The sequence below is a fragment of the Botryllus schlosseri genome, chromosome 6, assembly GCF_051294905.1.
Source record: "Botryllus schlosseri isolate E-star chromosome 6, Bs_hap1, whole genome shotgun sequence".
Taxonomy (NCBI): Eukaryota; Metazoa; Chordata; class Ascidiacea; order Stolidobranchia; family Styelidae; genus Botryllus; species Botryllus schlosseri.
Window position 1 is genome coordinate 30,859,641 of NC_137241.1, and position 21,121 is coordinate 30,880,761.

The window sequence follows — 21,121 nt, forward strand, 5'->3', positions numbered from 1 at the left end:
CACCTGATCTGTATGGTTATAAACAGCAGTGATTGGTGGTACATAAAAATTGTATTGAAAATCCTTTGGAAGCAATTGTTTTCATGATAGAGAAGTTCGAGTCGGAGTCATTTGCACAAAGTCCGACTCCAGCCATTATAGTTTTCACGACTCCGACAGGCGAAAATTAGCCGAACTCCGACTCCGCAGCCCTGACTTGAATCATGTCTCGTACTTCGAAAATCCCACCTGACGTGACTTAACTCGAGCCATCTCCCGACCTTCAAAGATCTTGTGACTTGGTCCGAACACTGATCCAATCCGATTTTTCCGACAGAACTAAAGCCTCCCTAACTGTCCTATTTTCCCGGTCCAAACGTGTTTCAATCTTCTGCTTACGTAAGAATGAGACGCAATCATAAAAGGATGATTTATTGAAAAAAGAATGATCATGTTGAAGCAGAAGTCACTCAAAATACTGCAAGTAATCGTCACAGTTCAAAATCTAACGTAATTCTGGCGCCGATAAGATATCCACTATATAACAATGGCAAAACTGGTAGACGCGTGTAGGACGGTGGTTACAGTAAAAGAATTCTTCAATTCTATACACGATGGGAATTGATGATCCCAGTGGAAACGTGAAGGGCTCTACCACCAGCACTGGAATGGTTGGACCTCGTCGGCCTTTCCAAAGCAGTGTTGGAGAAATAGAAAATTTTTAGTTTTACCAAGGTATACTAGAATTGGAATGATAGCCACAGTTTTTTCCAAATTAGATTAGAATGACTCAATTCGCAAAAACAATAAATTCAATTCAAAATTAGAAAGAAATGCAACAAAAATCTAGTACATTTTATATGAAATCAGAGTTCTGAAACCGAGATTGGCAAATATCTGCACAGCGAGCTCGGCTCATAGCATTTTCAGGAAAACCAAAAATTAGATTAGAATTGAAATGAGAGCTTAGAAACATTTCACAAAATAGCTTACCCGATTTAGCTCAAATTATGCTAATTAAACAATTAGAATGATCTAGTCCAGTGGTTCTCAACCTTTTTGTCTTCGCGGACCCCTTTTTCACCGTCACAGACCCCACAAGTTTTTGTACAAATTTAGCTCCATTATCGTAGTCTACAACCCTCATTTGTCTTGTTCACTTTTTAACTGTAGAGTAGCCTATAGCGATAAACCGCAATAAAATGACTGTTCTTGAAATTACCATCGTAATATTTATGTAGATATTGGGAAACCTTTTATTATTATAAAGCGAATTCTATAGCTGCATTTCTTGAAACACGCGGTCGAGTCTCAAAAATCCACGCCGTCGATTTGATATGAATGAGTGCCGAAATTTCGTTTCCACAAAGATGGTGGCGAATGTAATAATAACGCTTCCGATGACACATTCGGATATGATCGCAAGTAGCAACATATATGGCACCAAAATTAAGAAACATATTTCAATGAACATATACCATCCAGCCTAACGTATAGCAGCTTTTTTGAAGTTATTCCGGAATAGCGGTTATGTATATCACAGGGGAAAACGGGATTTTTGCAAACAAATTCTTCCAAAACCCCAACAAAACATCTCGAAACAGTAGGCTTACCATATTTTGAAAATGCAAAAAGAGGACACTTTTTCAGAAATTTGCAAGATACAAAACCGGAGTAGAATTCCCAAAAACCGGTGAATTTTTCCCACTTTGCGGTCGGTTGACTAAAAAAACAAAAAAAAAAAAGGTCTTCACTTCCGCTCAGATCTCAAAATAACGTTTTTTACTCTACATTGCCAGGTGGATGACTAAAAAAAAAAAAAAAAAAAGGTCTTCATTTCGCTCAGAGCTGAAATCACCGCTTTTCCTCCGAAATACCCGCCGGAGCTTCACTACTGCGCTATTTTGCGGCATATCACTCGCAATTTCCTCTATATCTGACCTAAATTTTCAAATAAGAGGACAAAATTTTAAAAAAGAGGACAAAAGGGCGTCCTCCGAGGACACTTTCAAAAAAGTCAAAAAAGAGGACAAATCCTCTTAAAAGAGGACGTATGGTAAGCCTACGAAACAGCAATATGCTTAGGCTATTGGCAAATAAAATGAGTTTGCACAGTAGAATATCTCAGATGGCTATTTTGTTTATGGGGGTCCCGGAGTTTTAGCAGTTATGGAGCGAAACTGCCTCGTGATTTCTTCAATTAAAAAAAATGCAAATTAGGTTAATCAACCATGTAGGAAATTTGGAGGCTTCGCGGACCCCCTGAAAATGCTTCACGTACCCCCGGTTGAGAACCACTGATCTAGTCGTTTGAGTCTGTTCCGAGGCACAGTGTGTTGAGACGCCGTCATGACGTCGATATCTCATTATATGTGACGGGGTCCAAAAAATGATTATCTTCGAGTACGGAAATCTGTATACGACGATCGGGCCAGTGGTACGTTTTGGGCAGTACGATCTGTGATATGAGAATCGAGTTATATTTGATGAAAACGAAAAGACGTCCGCGACTCACATTGTCAGGGTTGGTCAATTCGTCCAGATCTTCGAGGAGACGTGAAGCGAAATGGTCAGGAACCAGAACTTGTAGCCACGGACCTTTTGCAGCGAAAGGCTTCTCTTCACTGACGAACGAGCCGGCAACTCCTGGAAATGTGATTCAGGTTAGATCGGGGAGAGGGAAGAAACATGCAGACACATACCAGTTGCCACCAGAGTGATAGCGGTGTCACCGTGAACACTTTTGAACGTGAAATGGCGTCCATGCAGAATACGGCCCCTGCGAAGAGACAATGAGATACGGAGTCTGGGTCCAGCTTACTTTTGTATCCACAACAGCATGCAGTCAGGGTTCAGTGCAAGGTTCCCCACAAAAGCCTCAAAATCGATGACATCTAATTGGTTTAGAGTAGGCGTTCAGGGTGAGGTTAGTATTAGGGTGGGGTGACGTAGGAATAAGGTCTGGGGTGAAGGTATTGAATGCTCCTAGGATTGTTCAAAAACAACTATTTTTCTGGATTCCAGGGATTCACTGATTACATTGTTAGGTTGCCTAAAACAATGCACGCCAAATTTGGCTCGAATCCAACTGGTAGATGTGAACGCACAAGAGTTTGAAAATTTGGAATCTATTAATAAAAGAATCCCCAGAATCTGGAAAATAAAGTCATTTTTTAACAACCATACCCTACTTGAATAAAGGTACAAAACTTCAGAATGCTTGGTCATAGAATATGGATCGCAATCTATTTCTTTACATTCTTCAAGGCTTTTTGATTGACTCTTGTCAAGAAGAATCGCCGATACAAAGAACGAGGAATACCCCAATCCTAAACGGCATACATTTTGACATCTTCATGGGTTACCTTGTCTTTATGGACCAAAAGTAGACCCGGTGATCTTTTGGTCAGGGCTCTCAAACACGCGGCCCGCGCCGAAACCAGGTACAACAGTTTTATTCAAAATATAAAAATGTAAGTTTTTTTGTGCCAGACGTGAATTGCTACATAGTAAATCACATTTTTACGATGGATGTGGAATGTCATTCTGTAAGGTCGTGTCAAATAAGGCATGCTCGCCTACTTAAAAAGCCATTGAATACCCGTATTATTGATGCTGCAGCCCGCGGTTTTATTAAAAAATAGGGAATTGACCCGCAATCAAATTTGAGTTTGAGACTCAGGCTGCTTTAGATGGTAGAGTTACAATGTGTACCTGCATGAGAGTGGAAATAACGAAGCCGCCTCCAGGTTGAACTTAAGATGGATTCCAGCGAGCGTACGCGTACATAACAACTCGTGTGGAACAACGCTTGACGTGTTGTCATCTCCTTCACTGCTGCAATATTTCACATCACATATGTGCGGTCAGTAACAAAGCATCTGGACCGTTGTGCTGGGGCTCCCTACAGTGATTATGTTTTTAAACTACTTTTGAGGCAAATCTACCGACTTCTTACACTGTGGAATTTGAAACGTGACATAGCCAGTGGCAAAACCTACATGGAGTGCTTTGAAAGTACAAGTACTTCGTTACTAACCCCCTCTGGAATTAGATTACCGACTTTTCTAAATTAGATTAGAATTTCAATGATAGCAACTAAGTTTTTTTCCCAATTAGATTAGAATTACTGCATTTGCAAAAACTGAGAATTTGAATCAAATCCCAAATAAGAAATACAACATTTGATATCGAATCATACTTCTTAATCATAAACCAGAGAATAGCAAATGTCTGTACAGCAAACTCGGCTTATTTCGCACGATACAATTTTCTTGTAGCATTTTTAGGAAAGCCACAAGTTGGATAGGAATTAATATGAGAGCATACAAACATTCCACTCTTCTAGAAAACGAGACTCATGTATCGGTCCAAGTCTATCTCAAGATCCTGCAACTGACCTGGAAGCGGGCCGTTGATCTTCAGCGATCTGTTGCTTTGACTTTTCAAGCCCCTGGAGCAAAGCGACTTTGATTTGTTTCGAGACTTCTTCGGAAAGCTTGGGAGGACTTTCCGGGTCGTCCTCCTCCATTTCAAGCCAAACGCACCTGGCACTGACCCCGCTCAAGTTTGACCCCGAAGTCTTGATCCCGTTGTCAACGTCTTCCTACGATGGAATGGTCTTTGAAAAAATTTGCTACATACCAATGGTGTAACCAGGTCACATGGTTCCGAGTCAATTTGACTTAGATTTGACTCGAGTCATTTTCAATTCATCACCGAGATAAATCCTAGGGTCGATTGCAAGTCATAGTGTTAAGACTCGAGTCAGGTTCAACTCACTTCTGTGAAACTCTCGGGTGATATCGAATGGCTCAGATTCATAACATATTCATTTTTCTCATTCTAAACATGTTTATTCAGACAGTCATGCGCAATGATTTGAGCGCAAGTCGAGCCAATACACAATATGACTTGAGTCGAGTCAATTTCAGTTTTAGGAAAACCACCCAAGTCAGATCGAGTCAATGAAATATGGCGACTCGAGTCATTACATCCCTGCTACATACTCGTAAAAATCGCTCACCAATAACTCGGGCTTGATTTCAAAGACGGTCTCGCCCCGTCGCATGTCAGTAACGAGCCAAGGACCTCCTGCTCTGAAAATTACGATCACATTTCATTGCTGAATGACACAGGCTTGCACAACTAACAAATTCTAAGCTTTTCCAGATCAGATTAGAATTAGAATGATAGCTATAAAGTGATTTTCCAAATAGATTAGAATTAGAAATACTGAATTCTCAAAAACTGGGGAATCGAAATACATCCTGAATTGGAATGAAATACACCAAATATCTCATATCAAATCAGAGTTCTTTCTGAAAAGCACGAGAATGGCAAATGTCTGTACCGTGTGCCTGGCTCGTTTTGTACGACACAGTAATCCTGGGCCGTTTTCATTAAAAACCAGAAAGGAGATCAGAGAAACACTTCACAAATGAGGTTACCAACGCTTTCGTTCATCTAATTAGAAAATCGGCCATGTAGTCCAAGTGTTCCGTATCTATCAAGGTGACACTTACACTGGAACCGACTTGAGAATGTCAATGACTCCAGGTCCGTTCCATTGTTGAGCAGCCCGCAATTCCTCACTGCAAACGCCGACCACCTAAAGAGAGGATCCTGTTCAGACTCGTGCTAGCTACCAATCTAGTTATTTGACGGTCAACTAATAACTGCTTTTGGAGTAGTTCTACCGCTATTTCCGCAATTTGAAAGTCTGATAGTTCTAGTTACGCATTTTGAAAACCCAGCAGTTCTAGTTGCGTATTTTGAAGAGTTGTTCTAATTCTAGTTGAGGATTTTGAAAAGTGAGCAGTTCTACTCGTAGCTGTGAGTTTCAAAAAGTGAATAATTCTAAAAACAGTTGCAGATTTGGAAGGGGGGAGTTGTAGCTCTCGTTCGAGATTTAGAAAATTGAGTAGTTCCAGTTGTGAGTTATGAAAAGCGAGTAGTTCCAGTTGCAGATTTTGAAGTGACTACCAGTTCTAGTTGCCAGTTTTGGAAAGCGAGTATTTCTAGTTTTAGTTGCAGATGTTGAAATGAGTAGTAGTTCTAGATTTAGTCATGAGTTTATAAAAATGAGTATTCTAGTTCTAGTTGCTTATTTTGAAAAGTGAGTAGTTAGTACAAGCCTGGTCCTATTGTCTGTTGCATTGCTAGCAGTCAATGAGTGGAGCACCTGGATGAAGGACACAGTTCCCAGCGGAGTGGATATCATCGGCAGCTGTGAGTCGTCCGTCATAAGCATGTGCGTGATACGAGATTCACTGTTGTCGAGCGGTGCGTGCCACGACACGTGATCCCCACTGAACAGCGAGTTTTCTGCATGGGTACAAAAGTCAAATGTCTGAATACCCGAATAATATCAGATTTTTCAACCGATAACGAGCACCCCTGCACCGATATCAAAAGATATGGCGTCTAGCTCCAGGCGCATTTCCTACAGTTCAGAGTATTTATTTGAGCAGATTTACAGCCCAAGTTTCACTTGGACATGAAATGAACTAGAAAGACTGCATCCGGATACCTGAAATTAGAAGTGGTCACTGACAAAGAACTCGTACTTTGTTAAACTACTCAAGTAGGTGTTATCTACTTGCACTAAGTACTCGAGTGATTATGATATTAGCCTACTTCTAATACGCCAGTCTTCCGTTTTTAGGTAAAACTAGCCCTAGCACATTTACTCTTTTACTTGATTGGAAATCACCACATCTACTTGTAATTGGTTAGAAATGTGTGACGTTACTTCTACTCAAGCTCCAACAATGGCTGCTTTGACCATTCTGCCTATAAGACATAAGAACTAGATGAATATTCCCAGTCTAGAATTCGCAGATTATAGTTCTCCGACTCCATACTACCATGTTGTGACATCATCAAAATTGCCGATATATATTTACCTCCAATGGCTGATTCCGATATTTCTTTCGAAGTGTGATATCGACTCAATATTATCGACGAATGAAAATAATCACTGGTCAACAAAATGTTTCTGGGTTTTTTAAGATTATTCATCACGAACATCACATTAGTTTTGCCAGATTGACTCTAGTTCAGAAGAGTTTAAAAATGCCTGAATTACTTTATTTGCCCCTTATATATATATATATCACTTGGCAGGAAGTACAATGTCGCTTTTTTACTTTTACACTATGCATAAATAGATAATAATTGACTATGAACAACCCTCATGAGTCATGTCGTCCTCAGATATTTAAGCAATATGAACATGATCTGAGGCGTGATCTTTGTTTGTCAAGCTTTTGCACTTTTGCACAATGGAAACCTATTTTCACCTGTATCAATTGGTCATTCTACCGAGATGAAAGAGGGATATAAAGCTATCAAATTTGTCCTTGAAAAGCTACAATACTCATATGCCTCTCATCTCTTTCCACTTTTAAATGGACATTTTCAGCTGAGCCAACAAAGTGGGTATACCTAGTATCCGTTTCAAAGAGAAGCTTAAAGGTGGTATCCTTGATGGGTCTCAGATTATGTTCGGAATCAGTACCCTTCAGAACCCTCAAACCACTCTTACTTCGTCTGACTAAAAATAGGTGTTGACTAGCGTTACCATCATCACAAGACGTACCTGACTGAAAAACATAGCGTGCCAGAGACTGCAGTAGTTCAGCGGGCCAAGTGGGGGGTCCGGTTTCACCCTCTTCTCGTTTCAATCTCATTGTTAACTCGAATCCAAATCCGCTCGGCATGTTGGGAGTAGAAATACTGGAAACAACACTCGAGTCAATTTTTTATCAGGACCGGAACAAATTGTCGGACTCACGGATGGACTCGCCCGTCGCCATGAAGATCCGAAAATCCAAAGGTAACATAATGCCAGTGCTGAGGGACATCTTTTGTTCCTTGGTTATAGTACATGGAGACATAATCCAATGGGTCTGGGCCTCCGAGCCTGAGCAGCAAGTTTGAAAATCAGATTGGTACAAAGTATAGGATTTTCAAAATGCGCAACCAGAACTACTGTAGAACTGCTCACTTTCCAAAACTCACAACTACAACTAACGACGTATAAAAGTATGCAGCTAACTAAAATATGATAATACGGATTACTGAATTTCAAAATATTGGAGATAGAATCGGCCTTTCAAACGACAAGGGTTTCAAGTTTGAAATGGGAGAAGTTTGGACGGTCCCCAAAAGCCACCCCTGGCTAGTGGCTACGACACTGTTACTACTGTTGCAAGAACATCACACGACATAACCACGATTCATGCCATATTTTTTAGTTGTTCTATGTGTAAAATGCGTGACTAGAGTTAGAATTACTCAATTTTCAAAATGCGCAACTAGAACCAGTACTATTCACTTTTCTTAAATTAGCAACTGGAACTGGAATTATTCACTTTTTAATATCAGCAACTAGAAATAGATCTAAAAATATTCACTTTTGAAATCGGCAAACTAGGAGTAGAAAACACAGTAGTTAATTGACAATCAACTACGGTAACGAGATTGGTACTTTGTTCGAGTCTGGATGTGTGGATGCCAATCTTTGGCATTTTTCAAAAAATAATTACCAATATTTTACTACTGCCGTGACTTGCAACGGGTTGGCCTGTTCCGGGTAGACTTTCTTGCAAGCTTGATAAATCGCATCGATCCCCGGCGGAGGCGTTTGGGAGGCGGGACGTTGAGATATGGGTGGCAGAACTCCGCGCAATGCTCCACCACCGAGCAGCGGTTTCATGACGAACAAATTCTAAGCAATCTGCAGAAAAATAGAGATTCTTGGAGACTCAGAACTTCAATAGGCTATGCAATCGAATATTACATTCTTAATATTCATATTGACACTGGTCAAGTGTAACTTGGTGATAAGATTTTTGATACACAATGTCATTTCCAATTCTCTACGAGTTGCGAGTGTGAACTGAAAATATTCAGGACAATTTAAAAATGAATATATTACTCGATTGTATAAATTTCAACTTGTAAAGTAGCGCTTATAAGAAGGCCCGACAGGTTGGCCAACTGTTCAATGAATCAACATTAGTCTTCCCGCCAGACTGGAAGCAGTGGTTGTTTTCGGTAATATATTGTGCGCAACAGTTCTAGCGGGTTTCTTGTATAGTTCAATCACGTAATTGAGCAAAAAATTGCGCGTGACGTTGCCAGCAATTCCACTCTGAGTCAACGGCCATCTCTTAGTCCGGTGTGAAATACTAGTTCAGTTCAGTTCAGTTTCATAATAATTTCATTATTTCAAAATATAACAAGTTTGTGATAAAATCAAAATGCAGGAAATAATAGTCAAAACGTTTTCTACAGCGACTAATTAATTGGCATGCAGTGAACCCAGAGTGGAATTGGTGGCAACGTCACGCAGAACTTTCTGTTCAATTACTTAATTATTCTATGCAGAAAAGCTATAATTAGTACGCATGCAAGATATATTTCGAAAAATGAACCGAGATTTCATAGGGGCAGTGAACATAAAATGGCGGAAACCACTAATTTGGTAACATTTTGGTGCTGTGATGTGAGATGTATTATAGTGCAGGCCCTTATATGCCATGCCATACTTTACGAAATCCTTTCGTACAAAGCACAACATTGCAAGTCAAATATATGATTTGCAACCCATTACGATACATATTTTTTAACGAAAGGTCATCCTGCCCTCCCCGAACGGCGAACATATAACATAACAGTACTTATAGCTGCAACCTTATAAATGTTCTCTTTCGCAAATATGCTTGACATGTCCAAAAATCATCGATCACGTAAAAACGAAAGAAAAAAATGTCTTCGGTGATTCTTACTGCTTACAAAATAAGGTGCTCGCGTTGCGAACCCAACGCCCAGTCGGTAGCTACACGTAAAATACTCTGATAAAAAAAAATATATAATGGAAAAATTGTACTTGTAGATTATAGCCCAGTGGTAGATATCACATAGCATGGCATCCTCTGTTGGGGGGCTGCCAGTAAAACTGCACTCAAGCCACTGCAGAAACTACAGCATAAAGTACTCCGAATCAGAGCTAGGGCCCAAAAGGGGCCTGGCTGCCCATCCAATAAGTCGCTGCTGAAAAGATTCGGCGTCCTAAACATAGAAGATATGCGGAAACTAGAAATCGCCAAGTATGTCACACGCAACTTTCCGTTTAATTCCTTAATTATTCTATGGAAGAAACCCTTCTGCCACGCGCAACTTATTGCCGAAAACAACCAGTGATTCCAGTCTGGGTTTCACTGCGGTCGTTGCCCCGAATATTTCAATGACTTCTTTACCTCTGAATCAAAAGCGCACAAGTACAACACACGCACGTCCACGTCGTCCAAATATCATATGATCGACCGAAAAGATCATCGCTCTATCAAATATGGCGGACCTGATGTGTGGAACAGTATCCCGCCGGCCATCCGGCAGTCGACGAGCATGTCCACATTCAAGTCGAAATACAAGCAATTACTACTAAATAAATACAGTCCATCCTCTAGATTACCGGACCACGACTGACCTATCGATCTCGCTTCCCATGACATGCCGCCCTATTTCTTGTCGGTTCCTTTTCTATACTATCTTCTTTACTTTCATTCAGTGTGCATGCCTCCTCTTTACATCGCCTAGGCGGCTAGGCCAAGGTGGGTGTCTGATTCCATAGACAACTCCTAGTCGCTTCGGCATCTTCCTGTCTTTTCATTGTATCGCATTTTTTTTGTGGTGTATTGAACTGATAAAATTGCTAATAAACCAAAGATGATGATGATAGCACACAACATGCATAACCTTCGTCCGAGCGCCTGCTACAAGTACTTCTACAATGTAGTCGCTGACTCACTGTAGCGCGGAGTGAAAATAACAGACTCCGGATTTATCCGAACTTCGGCCAAAAATCTACAGATTACTAACCTCGGAAGTTGGTTGGTTAGCAATCTGTAAAATATCAATAAATCGGAGCGAATAACTGGAACGGTATTTATGGGCCATTGTGAAGTCCTTGAAAATGTATAGTATTATGTTCGAAACGAAATTCAAGCAGTTTCCATTGCATCCATAGCAGTGTTGGGATCAAGTCACTACCTTCGAGTCACGAGTCATCTCGAGTCATTGCAGATTTTGACTCGAGTCAAGTCAAGTCAATCGATTTTCAAAGGTGACTCGAGTCAAGTCAAGTCACTCGTTTTTTGGAGATGACTCGAGTCAAGTCACAATTCAAGTCAAATTGAATTTTCGAAGTATGAGTGATGATTCAAAGTCATTACATTTTGCTAGCTGTGTGAAAGACAGATTAATAAATCATTTATCTTAATCAAATAACGAATAACTAGATTAATACAAATGCAAAACGACGGTGTATCCCTCACGCACACGTAGAACTGGTACGTGAGTAACTGTACACTGTACAGTTACCTACTACAGTCAGTTCTTATCAGCCAAAATATAGGACCTAATAAGAAGCTTCGAGAAGTTACAACAAATTGATATGGTTCAATAGCCTACAATACCCATCTACACGTCCGTGAGAATATAAACGCACGAAATATATTCGTTCGATTTAAATCATACAAGAGGATTGGTAAATGTGAGCACTGGGCAACATAAGCACTGAGTCGTCTAAGAAACAGAGACACATTGCTATTTACGTCAATTTTCTACTTTTGCGGTCAATTTATTTGTGATCTAACAATAGAGGAACCTTGTAACGTACAATCACTGAATGACTGGTTGTTCTTACAAGTGACACCGGCATATCTCGGACAATCCGAACATACAAAACATGCAGTGATTTATTCGACACCGCTTACTTAATGACTTGAAATTGACTCGTAAATTTTGCTCCGAGTCACGAGTCAAATGCACATTTTCGAAGCTCCGAGTCAAGTCAAGTCAAGTCATTTTTCCAAAGTGACTCGAGTCAAGTCAAGTCATACGAAAAAGTTGACTCGAGTCTGACTCGAGTCATCCCAACACTGATCCATAGTAGACTTCTTGAACAGGATCATATTACGTTTTCGAGATATATCGTTTGCTCACACGAATTACAATAGAACACAGTTACACATCTATCTTTATTAAGTATGATGGATCACGACTATGCAACAGTATTTCGCCGGCAAGCCGGCAGTCGGCGAGCACGTCGGTCAAGTCAAAATACAAACATACTCTACTGAATAAATATTATACTAGTTTCATCATCATCATCATTGGTTTATTAGCAATTTTATCAGTTCAATGCACCACAAAAAATGCGATACAATGAATAGACAGGAAGATGTCGAAGCGACTTGGATTAGTCTATGGAATCAAACACCCACCTTGGCCTAGGCGATGTAAAGAGGAGGCATGCACACTGAATGAAAGTAAAGAAGACAGTATATAGAAAAAGAAAGCGACAAGAATAGGGCGGCATGTCATGGGAAGCGAGATCGATAGGTCAGTCGTGGTCCGGTAATCTTGAGGATGGACTGTATTTATTTAATAGTAATTGCTTGTATTTCGACTTGAATGTGGCTGGACATGCTCGTCGACTGTCGGCGGGATACTGTTCCACACATCAGGTCCGGCATATTTTATAGAGCAGGGGCGGGCAACTTCTCCAGTCGGCGGGCCGGATATAAGAAAATTAGGTACTTCGCGGGCCGGATTGCTGAATCGATACATTATTTGCCCATTTATTCACATACACATTATACATGGTATAAATCGTATTTAATGATAGTATTTTACCGAAGCAGTGTTATTTAAAAGCAATTTCTCGCCGATCATGACGAAGAAAATCTGTATTTGAGAACAGCATTGTCATGTGGTTCTCCAACTTTTTTGAACTGCCCCCCTTTTTGATAGTGAAAAATTCCGCGCCCTCTTATCGTGATATCACAGATATTAAAGGGTGAATCAGAATGCTAACCATCCCAACGGATAGTTGGATGGTATTAAAGGTTATAGCTATTGATGAGAGAATTCTCAAATATGAAATTCGGACAATAGATAGCGTAAAGACCTTGAGCTTGAGATAAATCGCGCGGAGCACGAAAAAATTCTCAGTTAACTGTGGTTTCGCGCCCCCTTCAGATGCTTTCACGCCCCCCAGCTTGAGAACGACTGTAATGCATGCACCATCATGTCTGATTCTCTCTGATCAACACAAGGAGCAATCCCTAATTAAGATTTTAATTTGTTCGATAAGCCCGGTACCCCAAATTTACCAAGATATCAATTCATTAGGGTTGAGTATAGGTTGCGAGATAGTGTAGTGGTATAATCCACAGCTAAAAAACCCAATGTGTAGTGTGTTCGAGTCCGACTCAAGAAGTGCTACCTAACTGTTGGAGGTTTCTCTAGGCTCCTCCTCGCCATCTCATCGGCATACCAATTTAGCGGCGTACCAATTTAGCCTGGACGTGTGCCGTGCTACCAGTTGGCGGTTAGGGAATCAAAAAATAAGAAATATCGGCCTGGTGTAAATAGCAATTGCAGTCGACAAACACCATGATTACTGCAAACAACATTGGGGTTAGGTATATAGTCAATGCTGACAATGCAAGTCTTCTCATTCCGACACACTTACCAGGAAGCTCCACTCTCGCACGCTGCGCAGTGCGCACACACGAATATAATAACATACAGTCACTAAAATTTGACGTAGTAATCGAGTAGCGGGGAATTTCGGCAGACTGATCGTCTGCGGGCCACATTATCATGTAAGACGGGAAGCTGCCCGCGGGCCGGACAAAATGCCCTCGCGGGCCGGATCCGGCCCGCGGGCCGTATGTTGCCCGGCCCTGTTATAGAGCGATGATCTTTTCGGTCGAACATATGATATTTGGACGACGTCGACGTGTAGTTAGCGCTCGAGATTACCGGACCACGACATCGCCAACTGATATATGCCATTTCATTTCCATCGCTTCTCCTTGCATGCCATCTTCTATTAGGCTACTATTAATTCAGTATACCTGCCCATTGCTTGCAATCTTGCGTGTTATAGGCTGGGCGCGTGTTATAGGCTGGGCGCGTGTTTCGTGGAGAGACTAATCCAAGTAGTTTCTGTTTCTACTAGTTCCTGTCTTTTCAGTCTATAGCAATCTCGTGTTTTGAGTTCGCGTCGTACACCGTGACGTAGCCGGTGGCGAACGATCCCGAAGTCCCCATATATGTTCACTATTTCGCATTAGATCCGCGACGTTTATTGTTCAAACATCATTGGCCCCCGCGGGCCCCAAATTTTCATCCTTGCATACGCTTCACCTACACTCGTAACATTTTCTACGATTATTTCGACTTTTGCGATGCGTGCCTTAAAATTCACAACTTCTTATCTGTTCATCCCATCGCAATCTTATAATGTCTTGGGCCAATCAAATATAGTAGGCCTAATACAGAACGAGAATCCCGCTTTTTTGCGGAGGCCGATAAGAGACTGTCTACAAACTGGCTATGTGACGTTTCACTTCTACTGGCGAACACTCACGGATAAGGAACGACCTACATGTAACGAACGAGACCACCCAGATTGCGAACGTTTTTCCCACTTTTCTCTCCGTCTCGCATTTTTGTGGCAATACCGCACACAGACTAAAATTAACGCGTTACTCGTCTACTCACAGGTGCGGCGAACGGTTTTTGTCTATCGCCGCGGCCTAATTCCCAGGGATGGGTTAATCGAATTCACGGCGTGTTAGTGAAACTACAAGACATCGCATTAACCCGCGAGTCACCTCGACAATGTAGGAAGCCGTAGAAATCGAAACTTAGCGGCGTTCGTCCAAAACAAATAAAAGGCTCCGTTTTGAAAATGGCGATGTGAAACAATGCAGCGCCTCTCGAAGTGACGACAGATTGGCGCGTGACGTCATTTCATTGGCAAAAGCTTATTGGAAACGGTTTTGGGATGAAAGGTCGGAACCAGACTTGTACAAATTACAAATTACAAAAAGAGTGTGTATTCACGCCCAAAAGGTGGTACACGAAAACAAAACCTATCTCAGAGTTATATCGCGGTCATAAATTCTGCGTGCCGATATGGATAGAAATGTTGCGTTGGGTAACCCCGGTGTAAGTCGAATGACGTTTCTAGTTTCGTGTACCACGGGCGTATATTCACACCCGTATGTCATATAGGTGGTGCACTAGTGCACGGGTGTCGATACACACTTTTTCGCTAAGAGTGTAGTTCTAGTTGCGCATGTAGAATAGGGTTGCCATTTCACTGTTAAAGCTGCGTCCGAGAGGAAATTCGAAAATATGCCTAAATGTCCGTAATTTTGAAGGCTTGAAGTAGGCTCATAATTTTTTCGTAAATTAACATAAATCATCATCATTGGTTTATTAGCAATTTTATCAGTTCAATACACCGCGAAAAATGCGATACAATGAAAAGACAGGAAGATGTCGAAGCGACAGCATTACAGCATTATTTTTGGGCATATTTACGGTATACTTGAAGTTTTCTTCGCGCTGCGCGCGAGTAAGTAACCCATATATTGATTTTAATATGAGGACTACACCAGAGATGGTCAGTATCGAAGTACTTCTACTTTTTCGAAGTACTCAAGTAGTTTTCCTCTACTTCTGGTACTTACTCAAGTAGATCTGATTTTCGCTACTTCTACTTCTACTTCGTGATATTGTGTGATCTACGTGCTTACTTTTCGCCATTTTCAGTTTGTCAAGTAGAAGTAGTTTAATCCTCCAATCAGGAAGATAGCCAGAGGAATTTCGGGGCTGTTTTCACGAAGTATCAACATTTAATTTTCATAAAAGTTGAGTAAAGTCCAGAATTTTCGTCGCGCTTCGCGCACAGATGGATACAGAGTGACCAGTATGATTTCACGAAAGTATCGGTGAATATAATTTAGGTAGCGGTTGGCGTGGTTCCGTTCACACCGCATTGCCGCCCTTCGCCCATATAAAATATTTCATCACAGCATATATGGCTCATCATAACGTTTGAAACTGATGTTTCGCAATCTAGCATTTACTTATCATATCGTAATCTAGCATCCATGGCATGTCCTCTAATCTGGGAAAGTGGACTCTGACTTTTTTTAGTTTTAGAGCTGTTTTAGCATACCACTTTTGAAACTTTCTGCACTAAAGACATGAAATACATTTTCCGCTTTTAGAAGTAGTACAGTCATCTCCCGGTTAAGTACGCAATTTGATCCTGAGTAGTTTGTGCGAACTTATGTGGTAGTGCGTACTTAGCAGATATGCAGCCACCTAGTGAAGATATGCGTGCCAGCTAAGCACAAATTTTGCATTTATACGTCATTGACGATACGTTGCCCATGTTCATTTTTTGTTGTGTCGTTTTATATGCCATTATTTTCTGTAAAGTGTACAGTACAGCCCAAGTAATTTGTTTAGCACAATTTTTGCGCTCGCATGATGTCAGGTAAAGGTAAGATTGGAAGTCATCGCCAAGTTGTGTGTGCCGTCCGCTCGGAGTAAAAGAAGGTTGTCTGTGCAAAAGCCACAGGAGCACACAAAGCTCCGTGCACATTGATTGGTAAACCTAAATCTCCGGCCTGTATAAAGAATCGGAGATGGCCTGTCAAATATCTTAGTCGGCGTAAAGCATGGATGGACGTTGACACATGTTGGAAATGGTTCAACGAAGTGTTTTATCCTGAAGTAAAAAAGAGAACAGGACGCCCGGTTCTCTTGTTGGATAACGCTACATGACATTTTCCAGCCTTTGAACCGAATAACGTCAAAGTGGAATTCTTCCCACCAAACTGTACTAGTTGGAAACAGCCGTGTGTCATGGGAATCATCACGGCAATGAAGGAGAGGTACAAATATTTATATCTCAATGAGTTTCTGGACTTTTACGAGCTTGACGAGAACTTGAAGCCCCACAAGAAAAATCTAGCTAACAGATTACCAGGGTTGTAATGATTCGAGTCATGACTCGACTCGAGTCAGACTCGAGTCACGATTTACTGATGACTCGACTTGACTCGAGTCATTTTCTCAAAATGCGGAAATGACTCGACTCGACTCGAGTCAATCTGTGTATTGACTCGACTTGGACTCGAGTCATTGCGCATGACTCGAACCAAGTCATATGACTCGAGACTCAGACGGCCGAGACCGACATTTGATTCTGATTTCGAAGAATAGTAAAGTAACCACCATATTGGGACTTCGTCCATTGTCACTGGTACTTGGAAAAAACGACCAGAAACTGTTAAAAGTGAGGAAAATTTGTATATTATAAACGCGAACCATTCGATATCATCAAACAGAGTTATAAAAGTGGGTTTAACAAGACTTTACTCGAAAATTGAGCAGGCAACACAATGACTTGGACTCGGACTCGAGTCATAATACCATGACTCGGACTCGAACCTCTGCTCGATGACTTGGACTCGGACTTGACTCGGTGGTGAATGAAAATGACTCGACTTGACTCGAGTCAAAACTATAAAAGTGAGATTGACTTGTGACTCGGAGCCTTGTGACTTGGTTACAACCCTGCAGATTACCCGGAGGGGCAGCACGTGTTGCTCATTTGCTGGATGCTGCTCACTATGTATAGCAAGCATGGGATTTAATATTGGGTGCGTAGGTAACAAACTCCGGCTCAACTACTAACTCCGTTGGATGGGGGCGTTGATGAAGAAGCTATCTTTATGTCTGACATGTCTGAAATTTTGCGCTGTTTCAAATTTTGCGATATTTCAAGTCTGTGGATATTTCGATTGACAAAGACGAACTATGGAAGGATTTATGCATGTTGATGACAAGAATAATGAAGAGTATTTAAGGCAATATTGGGTGACGTGAATGAGGTGTTGAAAACGATGCAGACTGAAAATTATGACACTGATGATGAGGCTGGCCCGAGCAACGATTGTATACCTGTCGAAAACACCATCGTTTTCAACGGCTTTGAACAACTTTACAACAAAGTGCCTGTAGCTGAGGATCACTTGCTGTGTCCTGCCTTACAGGATCAAGCAGGACATGCTTCCGATAATCCCAAAAGCACTTTTGAATGCTTTCAGCGAAAACTGAGACAGGCGACGTTGGAAGCCATAAGCAGAAAAGAGTGAAAAATATGCATCAGATCACTTTACACGACATGTTCAAGCATTGAACTATTGTTTAATTGACGTTCAAGTTTTCCAGTTAATCCAGTTAATGTAGTTGCCGTTTGAAATAAAAAAAATTGCTGAAAAAGTTGAACCCAGAATTTGTGAAGAATTTTTGCGTACTTATTTGGGATGCGAACTTAAACGGGTGCGTACTTAACCGGTAGTTAACTGTAATTACATTTCACTATCAATATATCAGTTCTTTTGTCTGGATAACATACATGTTGAAGTATAAAAGCAAGTGTAGCTACACAAAATTGCCTTTTTACGATCCACCATATTTTTTAATAACGTTTTCTAATCGCGCAAAATGTTTACACCGTATCCGATACAATTTCTTCGTATTGCTCTTCGACTAAACTACGGGTCTAATAACATGGGAAGGGCGCCATACCATATTATCTTCTAAAACGTTCTGTTCGAGTAGCCTAAACAGAGGATTGGTATCGCATTTCCATATCAATACTGTCATTTTCATCCCATGATGCGGACGAATGTATATGCTGTCGAAAATTTGATACCTCTTCGTATGCATCAATATGAATCAAGCTCGGCACTTTCGCATAGCTCAATTTACACCCTTTGACAATCCATGCGAACTAATTACGATCGTTTTCACAACTACTTACTTACACTTGAGTAGATTTAAAGTCAGTCAATTCTACTTCTACTTCAAGTAGTTTTAGGTTGCTTATGGAAAAAGTACTTCTACTCGTACCTGAGTCGAATTTTACGTCGTTACTTCTACTTATACTTGAGTAGATTTCTTGCCTACTTTGACCACCTCTGGAAATAGGTCTAATTATGATCGCAATTATAGAACTGTATATTCCTAGAGTCGGTCAAGGTCGTTTAAATGCTTTATTCAAAGCCAGTGGTTCTAAACCGGGGGAGGGGGGTTGTTTGCCATCATTCTGGGGTTCGCGAATATGTTGAACGTAATCAGCTTCCAAAATAGGACGTGAGTAAGTCTGGGCTAAGCTGTTAGCCTTTTTTTGTAATCAGCTTATCAAATTTTCAGCTCAGCCACGGAACATTTTCAAATTGGAAATGGAGTCGCGTTCATAAAAGGCTGGAAAACATTGGATGTGGGGTGTTTATATAGACCTGACCTGTGTTTACTCGGGCGGGAAGAAGCTGAAAAATATGGTTTCGGTCCTGGTTATTGGTTACAGCACACAAACACATACTCCTGAACGGGATCGTGACCACCCCTCGTCAAAGCTTTGCTAGTGTGACGTCATATTGACAGATAATATGCTCATACCTCATTTAGGAATCCGCTAGTCGGCGCTAACGAGTGCCCGGAATAAGTGTAACAAAAATATGGTAACCCTAATGTAGAACAACTGGAAAACACGTACAGCCTATTGTCGTTTGGCGTGAATCATGATACCGTTGTTCTGTTGTGTGATATTCTTACAGTAATTGCGAGCTCAGAGTCATCACTACTAACAGCGCCGTGGTCAACGGTGGGGCTAGGGGTCGAAATGCTTATGCTTTTTTAAATGCTGATTACATCACATTTCTTAGCTCATTTGCGATTCGGTAATTCGTAGTATCAGTCATTAATTAGCTGAGTTTTGGTTGGTTAGGCGCGGTTAGTTCTAGCTGCGCATTTTGAAGATCCAGTAGTTTGTGCAAGTCTGGTCGGAACTCGTACCCATTCGGATACTTAACCGAACCATATCCAATGTGTTGTCACACAACAGCGGTATGAATGTTACAGATAACTCCCGCCCATCGCCAGCCTTACTTGTGAGGTGACAAATACCAGGATGATCACAAAATAATCACGACATTGTGCGGCGTGTTTTGCCCCCATAGTCGAATAACAAACCATGTCTTTGTTTGGTTATTCAACGCTATTGTCCCGATATAATTAGGTGATTGTATCATGACTGGGTCAGGTAAATAGTGAATATGTTGACGGCACGCGTGGGAGTTTGTTTCATTTCACAGTTTCGAGCTGGCGAGGTACGCTGGCGATTTGTCAGACATATGTATGTAGAATTGGAAATGGCGCGTATAGCAGCGGATGGATTTTTGCACCATGCCATTTCAATTTCGGCAGTTCTATACTATACCATATATAGACTATACTAATGTCAAATTTATTTACCAGATGATGGGATAAATTCACGGTGCGCTGACATATGAGTTAGAGAGATCGAGCCAGGAATATTTGCATGTCAGATCGGAGGTAAGAACCACAACTATAAAATGTTCAGATTTTTTTTACATTAGATTAGAATTAGAACGATACCTACACAGTTTTTCGTTCAAATTAGATTTGAATTAGGATGACAGAACTCGTGAAACCTTGGAAATTTGATTCAATTCCGGATTCGAAAGAAATACAACAAAAATCAAGTTCACTTCATACCAAATCAGAGATCATCCTCATAAGCACGAGGATGTCTATTGTCTACACGCATCGAGCTTGTCTCGTTTCGCATGATACACTTCTCCTGTAGCATTTTCAGGAAAACCAGGAAATAGATCAGAATAAATGCGAGAGCATAATAATATTTCACAGAAGAGATTAGAATAATTAGGTCACCGGCATTTCGCTGTAATGAGTCTAATGAGACAGCTAAAATTTTATAGTTTTCCAAATCTGACGTACGTGTCATGTCAGAAGTCAATCGCGACGGAAGTACTTGTTTACACTGGCAGGCTCTAATAAGCAAACAATGTGTTTCGAGATACCTGTGCACATCTTTTCTTCCCTTCAGTTGACATAGACGAGACACAAGGTAGTCGGTGAAAAGCATCGCCCCGACTTGGAACGAAATGTCGTCGGGCGAGCTCTTGACACGAGTCATGGACGACGATGATGTCATAGGTGCGTATTCTTCTCATAGTGAGTAGGTGTGGGGGAAACTCGAGTGATTCGATTCGGAATCGTGTATTAAGCTTCAATTCGAGTCAAGTATTCAAAGTATCGCTCATTATGACCCCTTGCGAGTGTAAGGTGGAAAGTTCAAACATGTAGCCTACCTTTTAAGCGCCACAAAGAACATAATGCTAGTTTTACATCGCGTTAAATATAA

The 21,121-nt window shown here is 41.1% G+C and overlaps 4 protein-coding genes across 7 annotated transcripts in view; 2 read left to right on the forward strand and 2 right to left on the reverse strand.

Annotated features, from left to right (window-relative positions):
* LOC145440664 (uncharacterized) overlaps window positions 1-21,121 on the forward strand; it is a 198,402-nt gene that overhangs the window by 102,001 nt on the left and 75,280 nt on the right. The window lies entirely within an intron of this gene.
* LOC145440635 (uncharacterized) overlaps window positions 1-21,121 on the reverse strand; it is an 88,501-nt gene that overhangs the window by 19,065 nt on the left and 48,315 nt on the right. The window lies entirely within an intron of this gene.
* On the reverse strand, window positions 396-10,412 carry LOC145440668 (suppressor of fused homolog). Of its 4 annotated transcripts, none has more exons than XM_080318386.1 (12): window positions 10,248-10,412; window positions 8,532-8,722; window positions 7,778-7,906; window positions 7,583-7,719; window positions 6,164-6,306; window positions 5,505-5,590; window positions 5,006-5,078; window positions 4,380-4,585; window positions 3,694-3,816; window positions 2,682-2,758; window positions 2,495-2,625; window positions 396-2,437 (listed from the first exon to the last, which is right to left on the reverse strand). In XM_080318386.1, exons 2-12 carry the CDS (start codon window positions 8,699-8,701, stop codon window positions 2,327-2,329), a joined length of 1,386 nt encoding a protein of 461 aa, XP_080174512.1. In that variant the 5' UTR covers window positions 8,702-8,722; window positions 10,248-10,412; the 3' UTR covers window positions 396-2,326. The 4 variants fall into 4 exon arrangements, with proteins under 4 accessions (XP_080174512.1, XP_080174513.1, XP_080174511.1 ...); XM_080318387.1 differs by lacking the exon at window positions 10,248-10,412 and adding an exon at window positions 9,777-10,226; XM_080318385.1 differs by lacking the exon at window positions 10,248-10,412 and adding an exon at window positions 8,786-10,226.
* Window positions 20,011-21,121, forward strand: part of LOC145440653 (protein neuralized-like) — a 42,002-nt gene continuing 40,891 nt past the window's right edge. Inside the window, exons 1-2 of the mRNA XM_080318358.1 lie at window positions 20,011-20,268; window positions 20,804-20,913. Coding sequence (XP_080174484.1) covers window positions 20,862-20,913 — 52 coding nt within the window. The 5' untranslated portion in view covers window positions 20,011-20,268; window positions 20,804-20,861. The remainder of the gene's footprint in view (window positions 20,269-20,803; window positions 20,914-21,121) is intronic.